Here is a 20,285-nt window from a genome sequence, read left to right as displayed (position 1 = left end):
ATGATAGAAGTGGAAGACCGAGATAAGAAGAGCAGAAAATTTGTGATCAATTATGTGCCTCCGAAAACAGCCTCATGGGAGGAGAGTGAATATAAAAGTATGTTAGAGGACACAAAGATAGCATTAACTAAAATAATGGAAGACGGAGGAAGAATAGTTATGATGGGCGACTTTAATTGCAAAGAAATCTGCTGGGAAGAAATGACAGCAAAGAGTGGTGATGACTCATGGGGAAATGCTCTACTTGAGATGATTACTGACCATTCAATGACACAATGGATACAAGAGAACACTAGGTATAGAAATGAAGAAGAACCATCGAGGCTAGACTTAATAATTACATCTGAACCTAGAATAGTGGACAAGATTGAATATAAAACACCAATAGGTAAAAGTGACCACATATTGATTGAACTGGAACTTAATGAAGAAAAATATATGAAAAGAAATGAACAATATAGAAAAGGAAGAATGATGTATGAAAAAACAAACTTTGATAAAATAAGAGAATTCTTCCAACAAGAAAACTGGGAAGAAATATACAAAGAAGAAACATCAGTGGAAGAGAAATGGAATATTTTGACAAAAATTTACAAAAAAGGAGTGGAAAAGTATGTCCCAAGACAAAAACAAGAAAAAGAATATGTAAAATGCTGGTACAACAAAAGTTGTAGGGAGTTAAAAGACAAAAGAGACAAAGCCTGGACCAGATGGAAAAAAGACAGAAGACCTGAAAAATGGAAAATATATACTGGTTATAGAAATGAATATGTACAAAAGTGCAGAGAGAAAAAAAGAAAATATGAAAAAGATGTTATAGAAAAGTGTAAAGATCAACCAAAACTATTCTACAGATTTGTAAACAATAAACTGAAAAACAAACAAGACTTGGAGAAATTGAGACAAGGAGGAGTTGAATACACTGAGGAAATGGAAATGGCAGAAATTATGAACAAACATTTTAAATCAGTGTTTACAAGGGAAAATATACAACCTGAAGAGATTGAGTGGAAAGAAAAAGTCCCCCCTATGGAAGAAATAGAAGTAACAAAGAATGAAATATTGACACACTTGGGTAATTTTGATGTCAGAAAATCGCATGGGCCAGATGAAATAGCAAACTGGATTCTGAAAGAATGCAGGAATGAACTGGCAGACAAAATACATAGCATAATAAGCAGTTCCTTAAAAGAAGGAAAAGTTCCAGAAGATTGGAAAAAAGCAAATATAGTACCTATATATAAAGGAGGAAATAAAGAAGAACCTACCAATTATAGACCAGTCTCTCTAACAAGTACAATAGCAAAAATTTGTGAAAGAATTATCAAAAGTAGATGGGTAAAATACTTGGAAAAAAACAACGTACTAAATCCAAGGCAATTTGGATTCAGACAAGGACGGTCATGCGTCACCAATTTAATATGTTTCTATTCAAGGCTAATAGATATAATACAAGAAAGAGATGGATGGGCTGATTGTGCATTTCTAGACCTAAAAAAAGCTTTTGACAAAGTACCACATAAGAAGTTGCTTAAGAAATTAGAATATGAAGGAGGAATACAAGGTAAATTGCTAAATTGGATGGAAGACTTTTTGCAAGAAAGAAAAATGAGAGTAGTGATAAGAGATCAGCACTCAAAATGGAATGAAGTAATAAGCGGTGTCCCGCAGGGAACAGTTCTGGCCCCAATAATGTTTGCTATATATATTAATGATATGGATGAAGGAATTGAAAGCTATATGAGCTTCTTTGCAGATGATGCAAAACTACTGAAAAGAGTGAAAACTGAAGAAGATTGTGAATCACTACAGAGGGATCTAAATAAAGTACAAGAATGGAGTAGGAAGTGGGAGATGGAGTTCAATACAAAAAAGTGTAGTATAATGGAATTTGGAAAAAGCAAAAACAGAATAGCAGGATCATATAATTTGGGAGAAGAAGGAATAAAAAAAGTAGAAAATGAGAAGGACCTGGGAGTCATTGTTATGAATAATATGTCACCTGAGAAACATATAAATAAGATTTTTGGAGAAACTTATAATTTAATAAGAACAATCAAAGTGGCATTTACATACCTGGATGAAGAAATGGTGAGGAAAATCCTAATCACCCTGATAAGACCAAGATTGGAATATGCAGCAACGATATGGTCACCAAGTACAAAAAAATGTATAAAAAAACTTGAAAGGATACAAAGAGCAATTACAAAACTGGCACCAACACTCTCAAAACTATCATATGAAGAGAGACTACAAAAACTTAAACTACAGACACTAGAGCAAAGAAGAGAGAGAGGAGATTTGATAGCTATTTACAGAATCATGAAAGGCATAGAAATTACTGATAGAGAGAATCTGATAAAATGGGATGACAGAAATACAAGAGGACACGGAAAGAAAATAAAAAAAGACAGCTATAGAAGAGATTTTAAAAAGAACAGCTTTCCTCACAGAGCAATAGACAGTTGGAACAAGTTAGATGAGAAAGTGGTGTGTGCAAAAACAATACATGAATTTAAAAATAGTTTAGATAAAATGAGATATGAAGACGGGACCCCACGAGCATAGCTCCCCTTCCCGTAAAATACAACTAGGTAAATACAACTAGGTAAATACACACAGAACAAACTTGATGCTGAAAGATACAAAGACGGGTTACTACGAGCATAGCTCCCTTCCCGTATAATACAACTAGGTAAATACAACTAGGTAAATACACACACATACACAGAGGAAGATTGTAAATCACTACAGAAATACTTAGATAAAGTCTGGGAATGGAGTCAAAAGTGGGAAGTAAACTTTAACATCAAGAAATAATGGATTTTGGAAAAAAAAAAAAAGTATCAATAGAATATCGAGGAAATATAAAATTGGTGCAGAGGAAGTAAAAAAAGTAAGATCGGAAAGGGACCTAGGAGTAATTATCAGCAAAGATATGTCACCAGACAAGCATATCAGCAAAACAGTCGGACGTTCCCATACTCATCCTCCATGCCACGCACGAAGTCGTCGCACATATTACCATCATTAACCAGAACAAAGACGAAGAAGTGGTAAATAAAAAGATTAATAATGAAAATAATATATAGGTAATTCGACATTCCTGAGAGGGGTTAGTCAACCAGCTTGTGGTAACTAGGGGTGTCGAGTCCTTTACATAATGCTTTATATAATGTTTTCGTATATATAAACAAAAATGATAAGCCACTCTATCTAAATGGAAAAAGTAAGACTGTATAATTTGTTATGCATGCTTTCAGAATACAAATTTCATACAGCTTGATATGCTTAATTGCGGTATTTCAATCTTAATCCTAATTCTACAGCTATCAATTCACTAAATTAACTGAGGCCGTAACCACAGATGTCTATATTAATTTGAAATACTAGGTTATTTACTCTAAAAATTGCCTCTGTCGGGGTTTATTCCCGACACCCTCCGGGCGGCAAAGGAGCAGTCTAATTGCAATTGTGCATTGTCAATCAGGGATTGCCTTAATCTAATTGCCCTTCGAGCTGCTTGTCTCACAGGACGTACTGAACGTGTCTCATCCTCATCAATTGATTCTTCACCTGTTAAGGGTGTTGGCTCTTGGGCATGAATTTCCAAAGGAACTAGTTTGTCCAGGGTTCTACTAATCATCCCGTTGCATAACACATCTACAATGCGTATATTGTCTTCTTCATCTGGGTATAGTTAAACAATACGTCCTAATGGCCACTCATGTTGTGGTCCAAGTCTCTCCACTATCACCATTTCTCCCACCTTGGGTGGTTTCATTTGCATTGGTTTCGAGGAGCCATAATGTTTTTCTCTCAGGGAAGTCAAATAATCCTTTTTCCAAATTCTTTCAAAATGATTGATAATTGAGGATAAACAGCTGTGTCTTGCAATTAATTCTGTATGTCCTAAGAAATCGGGGTCAGATGTATCCAACGTTACCACTAGTGGATAGGGGTTTATGGTTCTTCCATACAAAAGGTGATTAGGAGTCAAGGATTCTACGGGTCCTTCTTTGTTGAGGTAGGTTAAGGGGCGATTGTTCAACCGCGTTTGTACTTCCCGCAGAATTATTTCCAACTCCTCCCGAGTCACTTTCTTCTTATACAAGACCTTCTTCAGACATGACTTGGTTAAACTGATCATGCGTTCATAAAAGCCTCCCATCCACGGTGCTCTGGGGCCTATGAATTTACATGTTATGCTATTTCCTGTCATATATTCGGAGACGTTAGTATGGTCTAACATCTCCTTGAAGACCTTGGCTCCAGCAACAAAATTGGACCCATTGTCCGAAATTACTGTTCTCGGGAATGAATACATTACACAAAATCTCCGAAAGAGGTTCAGAAATGTCAGAGCCGACATATCTGAGGCTAACTCTAAGTGCACCAGTCTAGTTCCTTGTGAGTGTGATAGGTCCTGAATAATCTATTCCTATGTGAAGGAAAGGACGCTCAATTGTCACACGCTCAACAGGCAATGGAGGTGGACCAGGGTATTCAAATTTCCTACCCTCAACCCTCTTACAAGTCACACAACGACCCAATACGGTCTTGATGGTTTGAAGGCACTTTGGCATCCAATGATACATTCTAACATGTAACATTGTTTCTTGAGTGCCTCCATGCAGGCACCTTTCATGTGCATGGGTGATAAACAAATATGCTAAGTGACTTTTAGTTGGGATGAGGATAGGGAACTTGGTGTCATGATCAATAGAAGCATAATTTAAACGGCCTCTGGAGCGGATAAGACCAGAAGACTCCTCTTTGTACAGACCTAAGTCTTTGATAAACTGTCTGCTATTATTATCGAGAGTATCACTCCCATTCATCAGAAAATATGAATGCTAGGATAATGAGTCTTCTGAGCTATCTGCATCCAATACACACTAGCCGTTGGTAACGAAATATTGGGATTACACTTTCCTATAAACCTAAATATATAATTGGTTATCCTAAGCATCTTATTAAGAGATGATTATTTTGAATAGTCAAATAAGGGTGTAACCTTCGATAATTCTTGGGTTCTCTCTGAGATTATTTCACACACCAACACATTTGGTTTCTGTGTAGGCCAGTGTTCTCTGAAAAGTAGCCATTCCGGGCCTCCAGTCCATATCTTGGCTTTCTTAAATTGCCTGATGCTAATTCCCCTGGTGACTAAATCCGCTGGGTTTTCCTTGGAGGGTACATGCTGATATCCGAAGGATGACCCTAGACTGCGGATGTCCGCCACTCTGTTTTGCACGTATGGAATGTTGCTTTTGTCATTCCTGACCCATTGCAGGGTTGCTTCTGAGTCAGACCAGATAATCACCTCTTTAATACGTTCTCTTAAGAGATTCTGTAGGTTATAGGCAAGTTGTGTGCCCAGTTGTAGGGCTGTCAATTCTAGTTGCGGTAAAGTAATTGTAGTTTTGTTTTTCAATGGAGCAACCCTGGCCTTTGAGGTCAAAATAACCGATTGGTTTCCATCAGTAAGAGAACTGACTGCAACATAGGCTAAGGTGCTAGCATCAACAAATACATGTAATATCACTTTATCAATGTTACCACAGGATATGCGTGGGAACTTGAATGAGGGTAGCTCCTTAATTTCCTTGGCCAATGCATTCCACCTTTCCAGATATGAAGTAGGTAAATGTGAATCCCATCCCACTGTTTCTGTCCATGCTTCTTGAAAAAGTAGTTTTCCTTTAATAAGAATGGGGGAACAAAGTCCCAAGGGATCAAAACAAGTGGATACCAGCGAAAGAAGTTGGCATTTGGTTACATATGACAATGACGCAAACCTACATTTCTTTAAGGATAGAGCGTCATTAATGATGTCCCATTCTAGACCCAATACTGTGACTAGGTCAGTAGGGGGAGAGACCAAATCATTGTCCCTTTGGATTAATTCTCTCAATATTTCTGAGTTGCTATTCCATTGGATCAGAGACATGCCAGCAATAGTTAAATACTTGTTAGCTACTTCATATATATTGGGATGGTTTGGACACATGGAAAAAATGAGTGAAGAAAGATTAGTAAAAGAGGTGTGGAAGGTAGAGGTGGAAGGAGTAAATATGGGGGGGGGGGCGTCCTGGGATGAGATGGATGGATGGGGTGAAAGGGGTATTACAAAAGAGAGGAATGTCTGTTGAGGAAGGACGGGAGAGGACAGAAGATAGGGGTGAATGGAGAAGGGTTGTGTATAGATGATGATGTGATGCATGAGGGGGACGGGTGGGGGATGGGGGGTGAGGAAGTATGTATGAGAAATTTGACGCAGCCCAAGGGGATTTCTCCCCGTCTTCTCCTTTTCTGCATGAGGGGACGGAGAGGGGGGGGGGTCGCCTAATTAATGAAGCGGCCTTGCTGTGGATGTGCTGTGTCTTGCGACACTGCTTCTGACCCAGAGCAGTGGATAGGATGCAGGGATGACCCGTCATTCAGGAGGTGCCAAGATGAGAGGGAGGGAGGAGGGTGGAGGGGAGTGGAATATGTAAGGGATGGAATGGGTGGGAGTGGTTTCTATGCCTTTTTCTTTTTGGCTACCCCCCCGTGTAAGGGGGAAAAAGCCTTTGGTATATGTATGTATGTACTACTCGTCGTCCCCATCAATTTGTCTACATAGAAGGAAGAGGACAATAATTCTGCAAATGGTGATTTGGAAAGTTTGAAGTAATGTTTCAAAGTCATCTGTAACAGAAAGGGGCTGCACGTGGCTCCAAATAACAGATACGCGAAACGATAAGTTTTGATTTCGCTACTATCATCCTGAGGGTATGCTGGCCATGGAAACCTTGTGAAATCTCTATGATGAGGATGCAGACCTATACGTAGAAAGGCCCTTTCAATATCTGCTACAAATGCAAACTGGTTGATCCTGAACTTGATTAGGGTATCACCTAATTTTTCTGTAAGTGAGGGACCAGTTAACAAACAATTGTTCAACGAGGCATTTATCCTTGAACTTTTGGCACTGGAATTGTACACAATCCGTAAAGGGGTGGTTGCAGACTGCTTGCGTACCGCATGATGAGGTAGATGATGAGTATTAGTACTTACTATTGGATCAACAACTTCTTCAATAACTCCGGCTTTTAATTGTTCCATGATAATGTTGTGATAACATTGTAGTAACTCTGGTTGATCTTTAAATCTTTTCCTATGATGATGCATTTGCCCTAAGGCAAGTCCATAGTTATGGGGGAGGAATGGATGGTTCGTCTTAAAGGGAAGTTCCACCCAATACTTTCCTTCCTCATACTTTACAGTTCCTTCACAATGCTTGAATGCCTTTACATCATTCGGGGATTCCTGGTTCGGGTTAATAGCCATGACATCTAAATCCCACAATTTATGTATGGGGTTACAATCAGTCACCACTGCATCGCATATAGTGCGTGGTTCAATTAGTAATGATGGTTCACTCACCTGCGGGGTCAACAGGTTGACCGAGCAAGATGTAGGAGTTTCATCGCTGTGGTCAGGTATGATACCGTAGATTAAGTGCTCACCTGGGTATTGCATAAGATCCACTTTGTTCATAGTAGTTGTTCCATACAAGAAACGTCCGATGAAATCTGCCCCTATCAATAGTTGAATAATATCTATTACATCGGAGTGTATATCCTTATCTGCCAATCGAATGCCTAATTGCTCTAATTTATTGGCAGTTGTCAATGACCCCGGAGTGGTTATCTGTTTGGGCATTTCCTCCACTACAGCCATCGTGACTTTCTCCCTACGTCTGCCTAAGACAATGTCGAGTTTTACTATTTCATAGCTCTTCTGTCTTCCTTGCCTGTCAAAGCAATCTAAAGTCATGTTCATGTTGGTTACAGATTTAAGCTCTAATTTACTAACCAAATCTCTGAGTATAAAGAATCTTTGAGAACCTTGGTCAAAAAATGCTCGTGTTCTTTCTACCTTTCCGGCTCTTGAACACACCGTCACTGTTGCTGTAGGCAAGGCTACACTATAATTGGCTCCCTGTCTGGTCAGAGATGACTGACATAACCTGCGTGGCAGTTTTTGGACCTCGTGAGTTACTAGAATCTGACGAGTCATCATTTTTTAGGCTTGGGCTTAGACTTTCCAGTCAGTTCAACGAAATCACTGTATTGATCATTCTGATTGCTGCTGTTAGCTTTAGAAACATTGACTACATTAGAGAGTCTTTTTTTTTTTTTTTGCTTGATAGGTTGCTTACGCATAGAAAGGAGTGATGTTTTCCCTTTTGACAGTAAGGGCATACTTCAAGTATTCATTTCCTTGAGTTTATCCTTTCTGGCCGGTAGTGTGTTGTATTGTGTGCAATCATAACTTTTATGATCTTGCTTGCAAAAGAAGCATGACCTCCAGCCTACTGCGGTTGAATAAGTTGCTATTGATGCTGCTGTGTTGTTGCGTTTCGGAACTTGGTTACTATCATCAGGACGTGTAGTTATCGGTTTGGTTAGTGTGACTTTCTTTTGACTTACCTCCGGAAGAATTATTCCTAGAGTTTTGTCTGCACCCATAAAATCTACTAGGGTAGTCCCTCTTTAATCTGGCTTATAGTGTAGTACATTGACTTGTAAAAGTCGAAGAACCACCTGCTTAATTCATCTGGGAATTTCAGTAGGAGTAATTCCTCAATCAACCAACTCCCACCGTGTATATCTACACGTGGATGATGTTCCAACTGCATTATTGTATTATCTATATCCAATTTGAAGCGTAACATGTCTCGCTTGTTATACTTCGGTGATTCAAGTTGGATGAGTTTTCTTATCAGAGTTCGAGTAACTTTCTTCTCGTCCCCGTATTGTTGCTTAAGGGATATGGCCGCAGTTTCATATAATCAGAGGCTTGTCCCTTAAGTCCTGTGAGTTATTGCCTAGCTGAGCCCTTTATATATTGATTGAGGGGGGTCAGGTGATTTTGGACCAAGGTGATTTCGGCCCAGCGAAAATAACCTTTTAAGCTTGAAAGCTTGGTGCCCTGGCTTGGTGCACGGTATAATTTCAATTTAGATATAGATAATTTGTTTCATAAATTTCATTTCGTTTTCACACAGTATGTGCAAAAAATATTGTCACTTGAAATGATATACAAGTAATTTTTCTAAATTCTTTTAATAATATATTTTCTTTCAATAATAAGTAAATAATAATAGCAACATTTGGAGGACTAGCCGAAACGTCCGACCCTGCAGAGTTCTGGCCGAAACGTTAGTGGCCGAAACATCCTACATTCGATGTGCTCCTCTCCTGCGTGCTCACTAATGATGTTGAACTTGTGGGCTGGGTTGTTCATTTTTTTTCACTGTCTTGGCGTTAAATCTATCTTGACTTTAAACATCATGGTAACACAGAGCGTTACCATGACATTTAACATCAAGATAAACTAACGCCAGAATTAGCTTTTGAACAACCCAACCCTAGACTCCTTGTATGTTATCAATGTTAGGCAACTTTTGTGCAACAATAACACCATTTACCTTAGTCCATACATGAAAGTTGTATAATTTCAATTGGGATAATTTGTTTCATAAATTTCATTCCATTTTCACACAGTATGTGCAAAAAATATTGTTACTTGAAATTATATTATTCTTTTAATAATATATTTTCTTTCAGTGATAAATAGATATTGATAGCAACATTTGGAGGACTGCTATTATTGTTAATTTATTATTGAAAGAAAATATATTATCAAAAGAATAATATATCACCGGCGATTTCGGCCCAGAAAAACCCTGGGCCGAAATCACGATCACGATCACGATCACGAATCCCTTAACCCACCGGGGTCGTAGGGGCATTGCATCGATGAACAATTCACCAGTGACCTCCATCTTTCACGGTCGTGGGCAAGGGCCTGGGTCTCTGCAAAGTTCTTCCCTGTCCATTCTGTGATATTGTCTACCCACTTCTTCCTCTGCCTGCCTCGTCTCCTCTTCCCCTCAACTGTCCCTTGGAGGATGGTTTTTGATAGTCCGCTGGACCGTGTCATATGTCCATACCACTTCAGCTTTCTCTTCTTCACTGTGGTCAGGAGGTCTTCATAGTGCTTCACATGCTGTGAGATCGTCTTGCGCACTTCTTCGTTTGTGATGTGATCTGTGTATGAGATGCCAAGTAGTCTTCTGAAACACCTCATTTCCATTGCCTGGATCTTTCTCTGCAGTTCTGCTGTCAGCGTCCATGTCTCACATGCTTACAGGAAGATGGCAGGACTAATGCATGGGCCGAAATCACCGGGCCGAAATCACCCGAAGCCGATTGAGGTAGGTAAATTTTGTACTCTCATCAATATCGGACTTTTCATGTACCATCGAATTGAACTGGTTCAAGAATTGGGTCCACTCTAAATTGTTTCCATGGAATTCTGCTAATTTGATGTCAGGGAGTTTTGCTTTGAAACCTAGATGGTTGGGACTTGTAGGTCGAGATGGGTTTGGTTGCGCCCTCTGGCATGTGACGTATTTGTCCGTCTGCAATCGTAAGTCCTGGATTTCTTCTACGAACTTCAAATGGCTAGTCATTTTCCTGCGAATGGGTTAGAGAGAATTCTAACCATTTATCCACTTAGGTCTTCAATTTAATTTCTAATGTATTGTTGGCCTTTTCTATAAATCCAGCACCAACATCCTCTTCATTAGTTCATTTTTCGCGCACGTTACGTGGCCGCGATAGCTTGTAATACTATTCCATCGGACTTTGTTAGCCATGGTGATGGTACTAAATGGTAAATATGATTGTCCTATAAACTATGAAGCTTCTTCTTGAAGTGTAAATGACTGGCAAATGACCAATATATATCATTTAGTATTATGAATACAATATTTGTTTATAGGTAAATTAAAATGGTAATAACAAGTATGTAGTTTTGCGCAATGAACGTTGTATATGCCAAGATCTAAGAATATAAGGTCTAACCACTTCCGACCGAATTTCGAGGGAGTTGGCGCAGCGAGCCCGTGAACGTCACTTGGCTGTTCAAAGTGGGGTTAGCGGGTCCTATAGCTGTCAGTTGAAGTTGGTCCGTCGTTCGAAAATGACGTCGCCTTCGCTCGCACCGCTCCACTCAATTATTTATATTCTGACAAATATTATATAAAATATATATATATAATATATATAAAATATTATAGTTCCTGTCTATATATATGAATATATAATATATATGATATATAATATATATATATAATATATAAAATATTATAGTTCCTCTCATCCTTGGCGTTTCACAGTTTTCTTCAATGTATCACAAAGAGAAAATGGACGCATCTAAATGACGTCAGAAACTGCGCAGAACTACTCCAGCGATTAGACCTGTTTACTTAGACCTTGGTATATGCACAATCCACAGGGTATCCGGTTCGAAAGATCAGCTTAAAAGAAAATTGGGCTATCCAATCTGACGGAAGTCATAATATTCTCCACAACAACTAGGTAAATACAACTAGGTAATACACACACACACACGCACACACACACACACATATATGCACATACACATACACTGGTAAGACCAAAATTAGAATATGCAGCGTCACTATGGACACCTAGAAAAAAAAAACATAAAGAAACTAGAAAGAATTCAAAGAACAATGACAAAGATGGCACCAACACTTAGTAAGCTGACATACGAACAAAGACTGGACAAACTAAACTTATCAACTCTGGAACAAAGAAGAGAAAGAGGTGATTTGATAACCATCTACAGAATTATGAAATGGATGGAAATCTTTGATAGGGATGAGCTACTTAAATGGGACAGAAGAAATACAAGTGGACACGAGATGAAACTTAAGAAAGACAGTTACAGAAGTGATCTGAAAAAAAAACAGCTTTCCACACAGGGAAATAGATACATGGAGCAAATCGAAAGATAAAACAGTGAGTGCTAAAACTAAACATGATTTTAAGAAAGAACTGGATGCGGAAAGATGCAACTATGGGTCACTACGAGTATATAGCTCTTCTCCCGCAAAATACTAGATAAATACACACACACACACACACACACACACACACACACACACACTTTCAACGAACGGACGGCTTGACGAACGCTCTGAAGAAAAGTGCAGATTGAGGATACCAACGCAAAGAGAAGTGCCTTTTTGTATTTGCAGGGGGGGGGGGGAATTGCTCGTGAGGTAGTGGGAAAGTAAGGAAAGAGGAGAGGGGGAGGGATTACTGGGGAAATGGAAGGTAATGAGGATGTGGAGGACTTGGCCCAGGCAGACGGGCGGAAGATCAACATGAAACGACCACCGGATGACGAAATGGCAAATAAAAATGTAAAGATTAGAAGTATAGAGAGGAGAAATACAGTAGAAAGTGACGAGAATATGTTCCAGGGATTTAAAGAGGGTGGGGGGGACACAACCCCCCCCAGACTGATAAGACTAGAGGAGAGAGTTGATAAGGTGATCGAGGACTTGGAACGTAAGTTAGGTAATGTAGGCTCCATTCTCCAAAGAATTGAAAGATTGGAACAACTAGAGAAGGCTAACAGAAACTTAACTGAAGAAGTAGAGGACCTAAAAAGACAGTTAGGAAATGTAAAGGAGGAGAATGAGAAATTGAAGAAGATTAGTAATGAAAACAGTGAGAAAATAGCTACAGAAGCTAAAAATTGGAGAATAACTCAAGAAGGGAATAAGGTTTCATTCACTGACATAGTCAAACAGCAATTGAAAGAACATAATGAAGACTCAGTTATTAAAGTGATGAGACAGAAGGAGAATATAGTAAGAGAATTAGCTGACAAAAAGAAATGTATAATTATATTAGGAATGGAAGAGAAACATAACCCAGATAGAACCGCAAGAATCAAGGAGGAAAATGAAAGGGTAAGCAGTTTATTAAAATTAGTCCAGGAAGATGAACCAGAAATTATAAAGGAAATTGAGGAAAAATTCAGACTCGGAAAATATAGTACAGATAAGACCAGACCAATTAAGATTAAATTCAGGTCACAAACAACGGCAGAGAAAATTCTATCCAAGACAGGGAAACTAGCAACAAATGATCAATATAAAAAGGTATGGATAAAAAGAGAAATGAATAAGGAGGAAAGAGAGGCAGAAAAGCAGAAAAGAATTGAAGCTAAGGCAAAAAAACGAGGAAAGAACGGAGTCAGAGAAAGAGAGATTCTATTGGAGAGTAGTGAACATGAAAATAAAGCAGTTCGACATACTAAAGAAAAACATAAGGGAAACAGAGAACACAATGGAAGTGGCAGAAAACTAAGAGTGTCTTACACAAATATAGATGGATTGATAACAGGATTGAATGAACTGAATGATTATTTGAAAGAAAAAGAACCGGACATAATGGGAATTGTAGAAACAAAATTAAAAGGCCCACTACCACCCAACAGTGTAGGACATGATACATACAATTATTGGATTAGAAACAGAGAGAAAAAACAAGGGGGTGGAGTTATGTTCCTGACAAAGAAGGATATAAACGTGAAAGGTGTCATATATGGAAAGAATACAGTAGAGATGATTATGATAGAAGTGGAAGACCGAGATAAGAAGAGCAGAAAATTTGTGATCAACTATGTGCCTCCGAAAACAGCCTCATGGGAGGAGAATGAACATAAAAGTATGTTAGAGGACACAAAGATAGCATTAACTAAAATAATGGAAGACGGAGGAAGAATAGTTATGATGGGCGACTTTAATTGCAAAGAAATCTGCTGGGAAGAAATGACAGTAAAGAGTGGTGATGACTCATGGGGAAATGCTCTACTTGAGATGATTACTGACCATTCAATGACACAATGGATACAAGAGAACACTAGGTATAGAAATGAAGAAGAACCATCGAGGCTAGACTTAATAATTACATCTGAACCTAGAATAGTGGACAAGATTGAATATAAAACACCAATAGGTAAAAGTGACCACATATTGATTGAACTGGAACTTAATGAAGAAAAATATATGAAAAGAAATGAACAATATAGAAAAGGAAGAATGATGTATGAAAAAACAAACTTTGATAAAATAAGAGAATTCTTCCAACAAGAAAACTGGGAAGAAATATACAAAGAAGAAACATCAGTGGAAGAGAAATGGAATATTTTGACAAAAATTTACAAAGAAGGAGTGGAAAAGTATGTCCCAAGACAAAAACAAGAAAAAGAATATGTAAAATGCTGGTACAACAAAAGTTGTAGGGAGTTAAAAGACAAAAGAGACAAAGCCTGGACCGGATGGAAAAAAGACAGAAGACCTGAAAAATGGAAAATATATACTGGTTATAGAAATGAATATGTACAAAAGTGCAGAGAGGAAAAAAGAAAATATGAAAAAGATGTTATAGAAAAGTGTAAAGATCAACCAAAACTATTCTACAGATTTGTAAACAATAAACTGAAAAACAAACAAGACTTGGAGAAATTAAGACAAGGGGGAGTTGAATACACTGAGGAAATGGAAATGGCAGAAATTATGAACAAACATTTTAAATCAGTGTTTACAAGGGAAAATATACAACCTGAAGAGATTGAGTGGAAGGAAAAAGTCCCCCCTATGGAAGAAATAGAAGTAACGAAGAATGAAATATTGACACACTTGGGTAATTTTGATGTCAGAAAATCGCATGGGCCAGATGAAATAGCAAACTGGATTCTGAAAGAATGTAGGAATGAACTGGCAGACAAAATACATAGCATAATAAGCAGTTCCTTAAAAGAAGGAAAAGTTCCAGAAGATTGGAAAAAAGCAAATATAGTACCTATATATAAAGGAGGAAATAAAGAAGAACCTACCAACTATAGACCAGTCTCTCTAACAAGTACAATAGCAAAAATATGTGAAAGAATTATCAAAAGTAGATGGGTAAAATACTTGGAAAAAAACAACGTACTAAATCCAAGGCAATTTGGATTCAGACAAGGACGATCATGCGTCACCAATTTAATATGTTTCTATTCAAGGCTAATAGATATAATACAAGAAAGAGATGGATGGGCTGATTGTGCATTTCTAGACCTAAAAAAAGCTTTTGACAAAGTACCACATAAGAAGTTGCTTAAGAAATTAGAATATGAAGGAGGAATACAAGGTAAATTGCTAAATTGGATGGAAGACTTTTTGCAAGAAAGAAAAATGCGAGTAGTGATAAGAGATCAGCACTCAAAATGGAATGAAGTAATAAGCGGTGTCCCGCAGGGAACAGTTCTGGCCCCAATAATGTTTGCTATATATATTAATGATATGGATGAAGGAATTGAAAGCTATATGAGCTTCTTTGCAGATGATGCAAAATTACTGAAAAGAGTGAAAACTGAAGAAGATTGTGAATCACTACAGAGAGATCTAAATAAAGTACAAGAATGGAGTAGGAAGTGGGAGATGGAGTTCAATACAAAAAAGTGTAGTATAATGGAATTTGGAAAAAGCAAAAACAGAATAACAGGATCATATAATTTGGGAGAAGAAGGAATAAAAAGAGTAGAAAATGAGAGGGACCTGGGAGTCATTGTTATGAATAATATGTCACCTGAAAAACATATAAATAAGATTTTTGGAGAAACTTATAATTTAATAAGAACAATCAAAGTGGCATTTACATACCTGGATGAAGAAATGGTGAGGAAAATCCTAGTCACCCTGATAAGACCAAGATTGGAATATGCAGCAACGATATGGTCACCAAGTACAAAAAAATGTATAAAAAAACTTGAAAGAATACAAAGAGCAATTACTAAACTGGCACCAACACTCTCAAAACTATCATATGAAGAGAGACTACAAAAACTTAAACTACAGACACTAGAGCAAAGAAGAGAGAGAGGAGATTTGATAGCTATTTACAGAATCATGAAAGGCATAGAAATTACTGATAGAGAGAATCTGATAAAATGGGATGACAGAAATACAAGAGGACACGGAAAGAAAATAAAAAAAGACAACTATAGAAGAGATTTGAAAAAGAACAGCTTTCCTCACAGAGCAATAGACAGTTGGAACAAGTTAGATGAGAAAGTGGTGTGTGCAAAAACAATACATGAATTTAAAAATAGTTTAGATAAAATGAGATATGAAGACGGGACCTCACGAGCATAGCTCCCCTTCCCGTAAAATACAACTAGGTAAATACAACTAGGTAAATACACACACACACACACACACACACACACACAACAATACATGAATTTAAGAATAGTTTAGATAAAATGAGATATGAAGACGGGACCCCACGAGCATAGCTCCCCTTCCCGTAAAATACAACTAGGTAAATACAACTAGGTAAATAGGTAAATACACACACACACACATTCGTCAGATGGACGGCGAAGATTGGAGTTCCGAAGAAAAAGTGAAATTTTCGTGGATCTCAACGTCAAGGAAGTATCTTATTGTATTTACAGGGAAGGGAAAAGCCCGTGGTGTAGTGGGAAGGTGAGGAAAATGGAGAAGGGGAGGGATTACTGAGGGAAATGGAAGGAAATGTGGAAGGGGAGGACTTGGTCCAGGAGGCCAGGCGTCTTGTAAACAAGCGAAGGACCGATGATGATTTTGGAGAAGGGACTAACAAAAAGTAAAGATTAGAAATATAGATAAGAGCAGCCCAATGGAAGGTGAAGATAATAATTTCCAGGGATTTAATGAGGGGGGGGGGTGATACCAACCTCCCCCGATTAGCAAGACTAGAGGAAAAACTTGAGAAAATTACCGAACATTGGGAGAGTAGGTTCAGTAAAATAACATAGATTGCGCAGAGAGTTGAAAAATTGGAAGAACTAGAGAAGGTGAACAAAAACCCAACTAAAGAAATAGAAGAATTAAAAAGACAGTTATAAGAAGTAAAATATGAGAATGAGGAATTAAAGAGGAATAATAAAGAGAATAAAGAGTCCATAGTAAAAGAAGCACAGGGTTGGAAAAAATCCAAGAGAACAGTAAAGTTGCATTTACTGACATAATGAAACAGCAAATGAAAGAAAAACTGAAGACTCAGTTATTAAAGTGATGAGACAGAAGGAGAATATAGTAAGAGACTTAGCAGATAAAAAGAAATGTATAATTATATTAGGAATGGAAGAGAAGTATAATCTAAATAGAACCACAACAATCAAAGAGGAAAGAGAAAAAGTAATCAGTTTACTAAAATTAGTTCAGGAAGATGAACCTGAAATCATAAAACAAATTGAAGAGATGTTTAGGCTAAGGGAAATATAGTACAGAAAAGACCAGACCAATTAAGATTAAATTCAGGTCACAAACGACAGCAGAGAATATCTTAGCAAAAACAGGGAAACTAGCAAACAGGGAACAATATTAAAAGGTATGGATAAAAAGAGAAATGAATAAAGAGGAAAGAGAGGAGGAAAAAAATGAAAAGACAAGAAGCTAAGGAAAAAACGAGAACAGAACAGAGTCAGAAAAAGAGAAATTCTGTTGGAGAGTAGTGAATATGAAAGTGAGGAAATGGGCCATACCAGAGAAAAACAAAAGGGAAACAGAGAATACAATGGAAGTAGCAGAAAATTAAGAGTGTCTTACACAAATATAGATGGATTAATAACAGGATTGATTGAACTGAATGATTATCTGAAGGAAAAAGAACCGGACATAATGGGAATTGTAGAGACAAAATTGAAAGGTCCACTACCACCCAACAGTGTAGGACATGATGCATATAATTATTGGATTAGAAACAGAGAGACAAAACAAGGGGGTGGAGTTATGTTCCTGACTAAGAAGGATATAAACGTGACGTGTGTCACATATGGAAAGAATACAGTAGAGATGATTATGATTGAAGAGGAAGACAGATAAGAAGAGCAGAAAGTTTGTGATAAATTATGTGCCTCCTAAAACAGCCTCGTGGGAAGAGAGTGTCTGCTGGGAAGAGATGACAGTAAAGGGTGGAGACGACTCATGGGGAAATGTTCTACTCGAGATGATTATTGACCATACAATGACACAATGGATACAAGAGAACACTAGGTATAGAAATGAAGAAGAACCATCGAGACTGGACCTAATAATCACATCTGAACCTAAACTAGTGGAAAAGATTGAATATAAAACACCAATAAGTAAAAGTGACCACATATTGATTGAATTGGAACTAAATGAGGAAAAATACATGAAAAGAAATGAACAATATAGAAAAGGAAGAATGTATGAAAAAACAAATTTTGATAAAATAAGAGAATTCTTTAAAAAAGAAAACTGGGAAGAAATATACAAAGAAGAAACAACAGTGGAAGAGAAATGGAATATTTTGACAAAAATTTATAAAAAAAGGAGTGGAAAAATATGTCCCAAGACAAAAACAAGAAAAAGAATATGTAAAGTGCTGGTACAACAAAAGTTGTAGGGAGTTAAAAGAAAAAAGAGATAAAGCTTGGACCAAATTGAAGAAATACAAAAGACCTGAAAAATGGAAAATATATACTTGTTATAGAAATGAATATGTACAAGTGTGCAGAGAGGAAAAGAGAAAATATGAAAAAGATGTCATTGAAAAATGTAAAGATCAATCAAAATTATTTTACAGATTTGTAAACAACAAACAAGGAGGAGTTGAATACACAGAGGAAATAGAAATGGCAGAAATTATGAACAAGCATTTTAAATCAGTGTTTTACAAGTGAGAACATACAACCTGGAAAGATTGAATGGGAAGAGAAAGTCCCCCCTATGAATGAAATAGAAGTAACAAAGAATGAAATAATGAAACACTTGAGTAATCTTGATGTCAGAAAATAGCATAATAAACAGTTCCTTGAAAGAAGGAAAAGTTCCAGAAGATTGGAAAAAAGCAAATATAGTACCTATATATAAAGGGGGAAATTTAGAAGACCCTACTAACTATAGACCAGTCTCTCTAACAAGCACAATAGCAAAAATTTGTGAAAGAATTGTCCAAAGTAGATGGGTAAAGTATTTAGAAAAAACAACGTGCTAAATCCAAGGTAACTTGGATTCAGACAAGGACGACCATGCGTCACCAATTTAATATGTTTCTATTCAAGGCTAATAGATATAATACAAGAAAGAGATGGATGGGCTGATTGTGCATTTCTAGACCTAAAAAAAGCCTTTGACAAAGTACCACATAAGAAGTTGCTTAAGAAATTAGAAACTGAAGGAGGAATACAGGACAAACTGCTTAAATGGATGGAAGACTTTTTGCAAGAAAGAAAAATGAGAGTAGTGATAAGAGACAAACACTCAAATTGGGATGAAGTAATAAGTGGTGTTCCACAAGGAACAATTCTGGCCCCAATAATGTTTGCTATATATATTAATGATACGGGTGAAGAAATTGAAAGTTATATGAGCTTTGCAGACGATGCAAAACTATTAAAAAAAGTGAACACGGAAGAAGATTGTGAATCACTACAGAGTGATCTAAATAAAGTATGGGAATGGAGTAAGAAGTGGGAGATGGAGTTCAATACAAAAAAGTGTAGTATAATGGAATTTGGAAAAAACAAAAAAAGAATAATAGGATCATATAAATTGGGAGAGGAAGGAATAAAAAGTTGAAAATGAGAAGGACCTGGGAGTCATTATTATGAATAATATGTCACCTGAGAAACATATAAATAAGATTTTTGGAGAAACCTATAATTTAATAAGAACAATCAAAGTGACATTTACATACCTGGATGAAGAAATGGTGAAGAAAATACTAATCACTTTGATAAGACCAAGATTGGAATATGCAGCAACGATGTGGTCACTAAAAAAAAAAAAAAAAAAAAAAAAAAATGTATAACAAAACTTGAAAGAATATAAAGAGCAATTACAAAATTGGCACCAACACTCTCAAAACTATCATATGAAGAGAGACTAGCAAAACTTGAGCTACAGACACTAGAGCAAAGAAGAGAGAGAGGAGATTTGATAACTATTTACAGAATCATGAAAGGCATAGAAATTATTGATAGAGAGGATATAATAAAATGGGATGATAGAAATACAAGAAGACACGGAAAGAAAATCAAGAAAGGCAGCTATAGAAGATATATGAAAAAGAACAGCTTTCCTCACAGAGTAATGGACAGTTGGAACAAGTTAGATGAGAAAGTGGTGTGTGCAAAAACAATACATGAATTTAAAAATAGTTTAGATAAAATGAGATACAAAGACGGGACCACACGAGCATAGCTCCCCTTCCTGTAAAATACTAGGTAAATACACACACACACACACACACACACACACACACACACACACACACACACACACACACACACACACACACACACACACACACAATTGCAAACTGGATACTAAAAGAATGCAGAGAAAA

The 20,285-nt window shown here is 37.1% G+C and overlaps 3 protein-coding genes across 3 annotated transcripts in view; all 3 read right to left on the bottom strand.

Moving 5' to 3' along the window:
• Positions 1 to 20,285, bottom strand: part of LOC143027759 (zinc finger MYM-type protein 1-like) — a 487,234-nt gene that overhangs the window by 21,594 nt on the left and 445,355 nt on the right. The gene's annotated exons all lie outside the window — the stretch shown is intronic.
• LOC143027402 (uncharacterized) lies at positions 3,701 to 4,372 on the bottom strand. The gene has a single exon (XM_076188687.1). It carries the CDS (start codon positions 4,370 to 4,372, stop codon positions 3,701 to 3,703), a length of 672 nt encoding a protein of 223 aa, XP_076044802.1.
• LOC143027401 (uncharacterized) lies at positions 4,988 to 8,067 on the bottom strand. Its single transcript, XM_076188686.1, has 2 exons — positions 6,600 to 8,067; positions 4,988 to 5,703 (listed from the first exon to the last, which is right to left on the bottom strand). The coding sequence occupies exons 1-2, from the start codon at positions 8,065 to 8,067 to the stop codon at positions 4,988 to 4,990; spliced, it is 2,184 nt and encodes a 727-aa protein (XP_076044801.1).

The sequence above is a fragment of the Oratosquilla oratoria genome, chromosome 8 (assembly GCF_046742065.1).
Source record: "Oratosquilla oratoria isolate Oo_2021 chromosome 8, ASM4674206v1, whole genome shotgun sequence".
NCBI lineage: Eukaryota > Metazoa > Arthropoda > Malacostraca > Stomatopoda > Squillidae > Oratosquilla > Oratosquilla oratoria.
The sequence above is the reverse complement of the archived record's forward strand: the minus strand, read 5'-3'. Positions and strand labels throughout refer to the sequence as shown.

Coding starts and splice junctions, on each gene's coding strand:
- LOC143027402 (XM_076188687.1), bottom strand. CDS start 4,372: ATGTCGGCTCTGACATTTCTGAACCTCTTTCGGAGATTTTGTGTAATG.
- LOC143027401 (XM_076188686.1), bottom strand. CDS start 8,067: ATGACTCGTCAGATTCTAGTAACTCACGAGGTCCAAAAACTGCCACGC. Junction 5,704..6,599: donor CAAATTGATGGGGACGACGA/GTAGTACATACA, acceptor TTCTTATTAAAG/GAAAACTACTTTTTCAAGAA.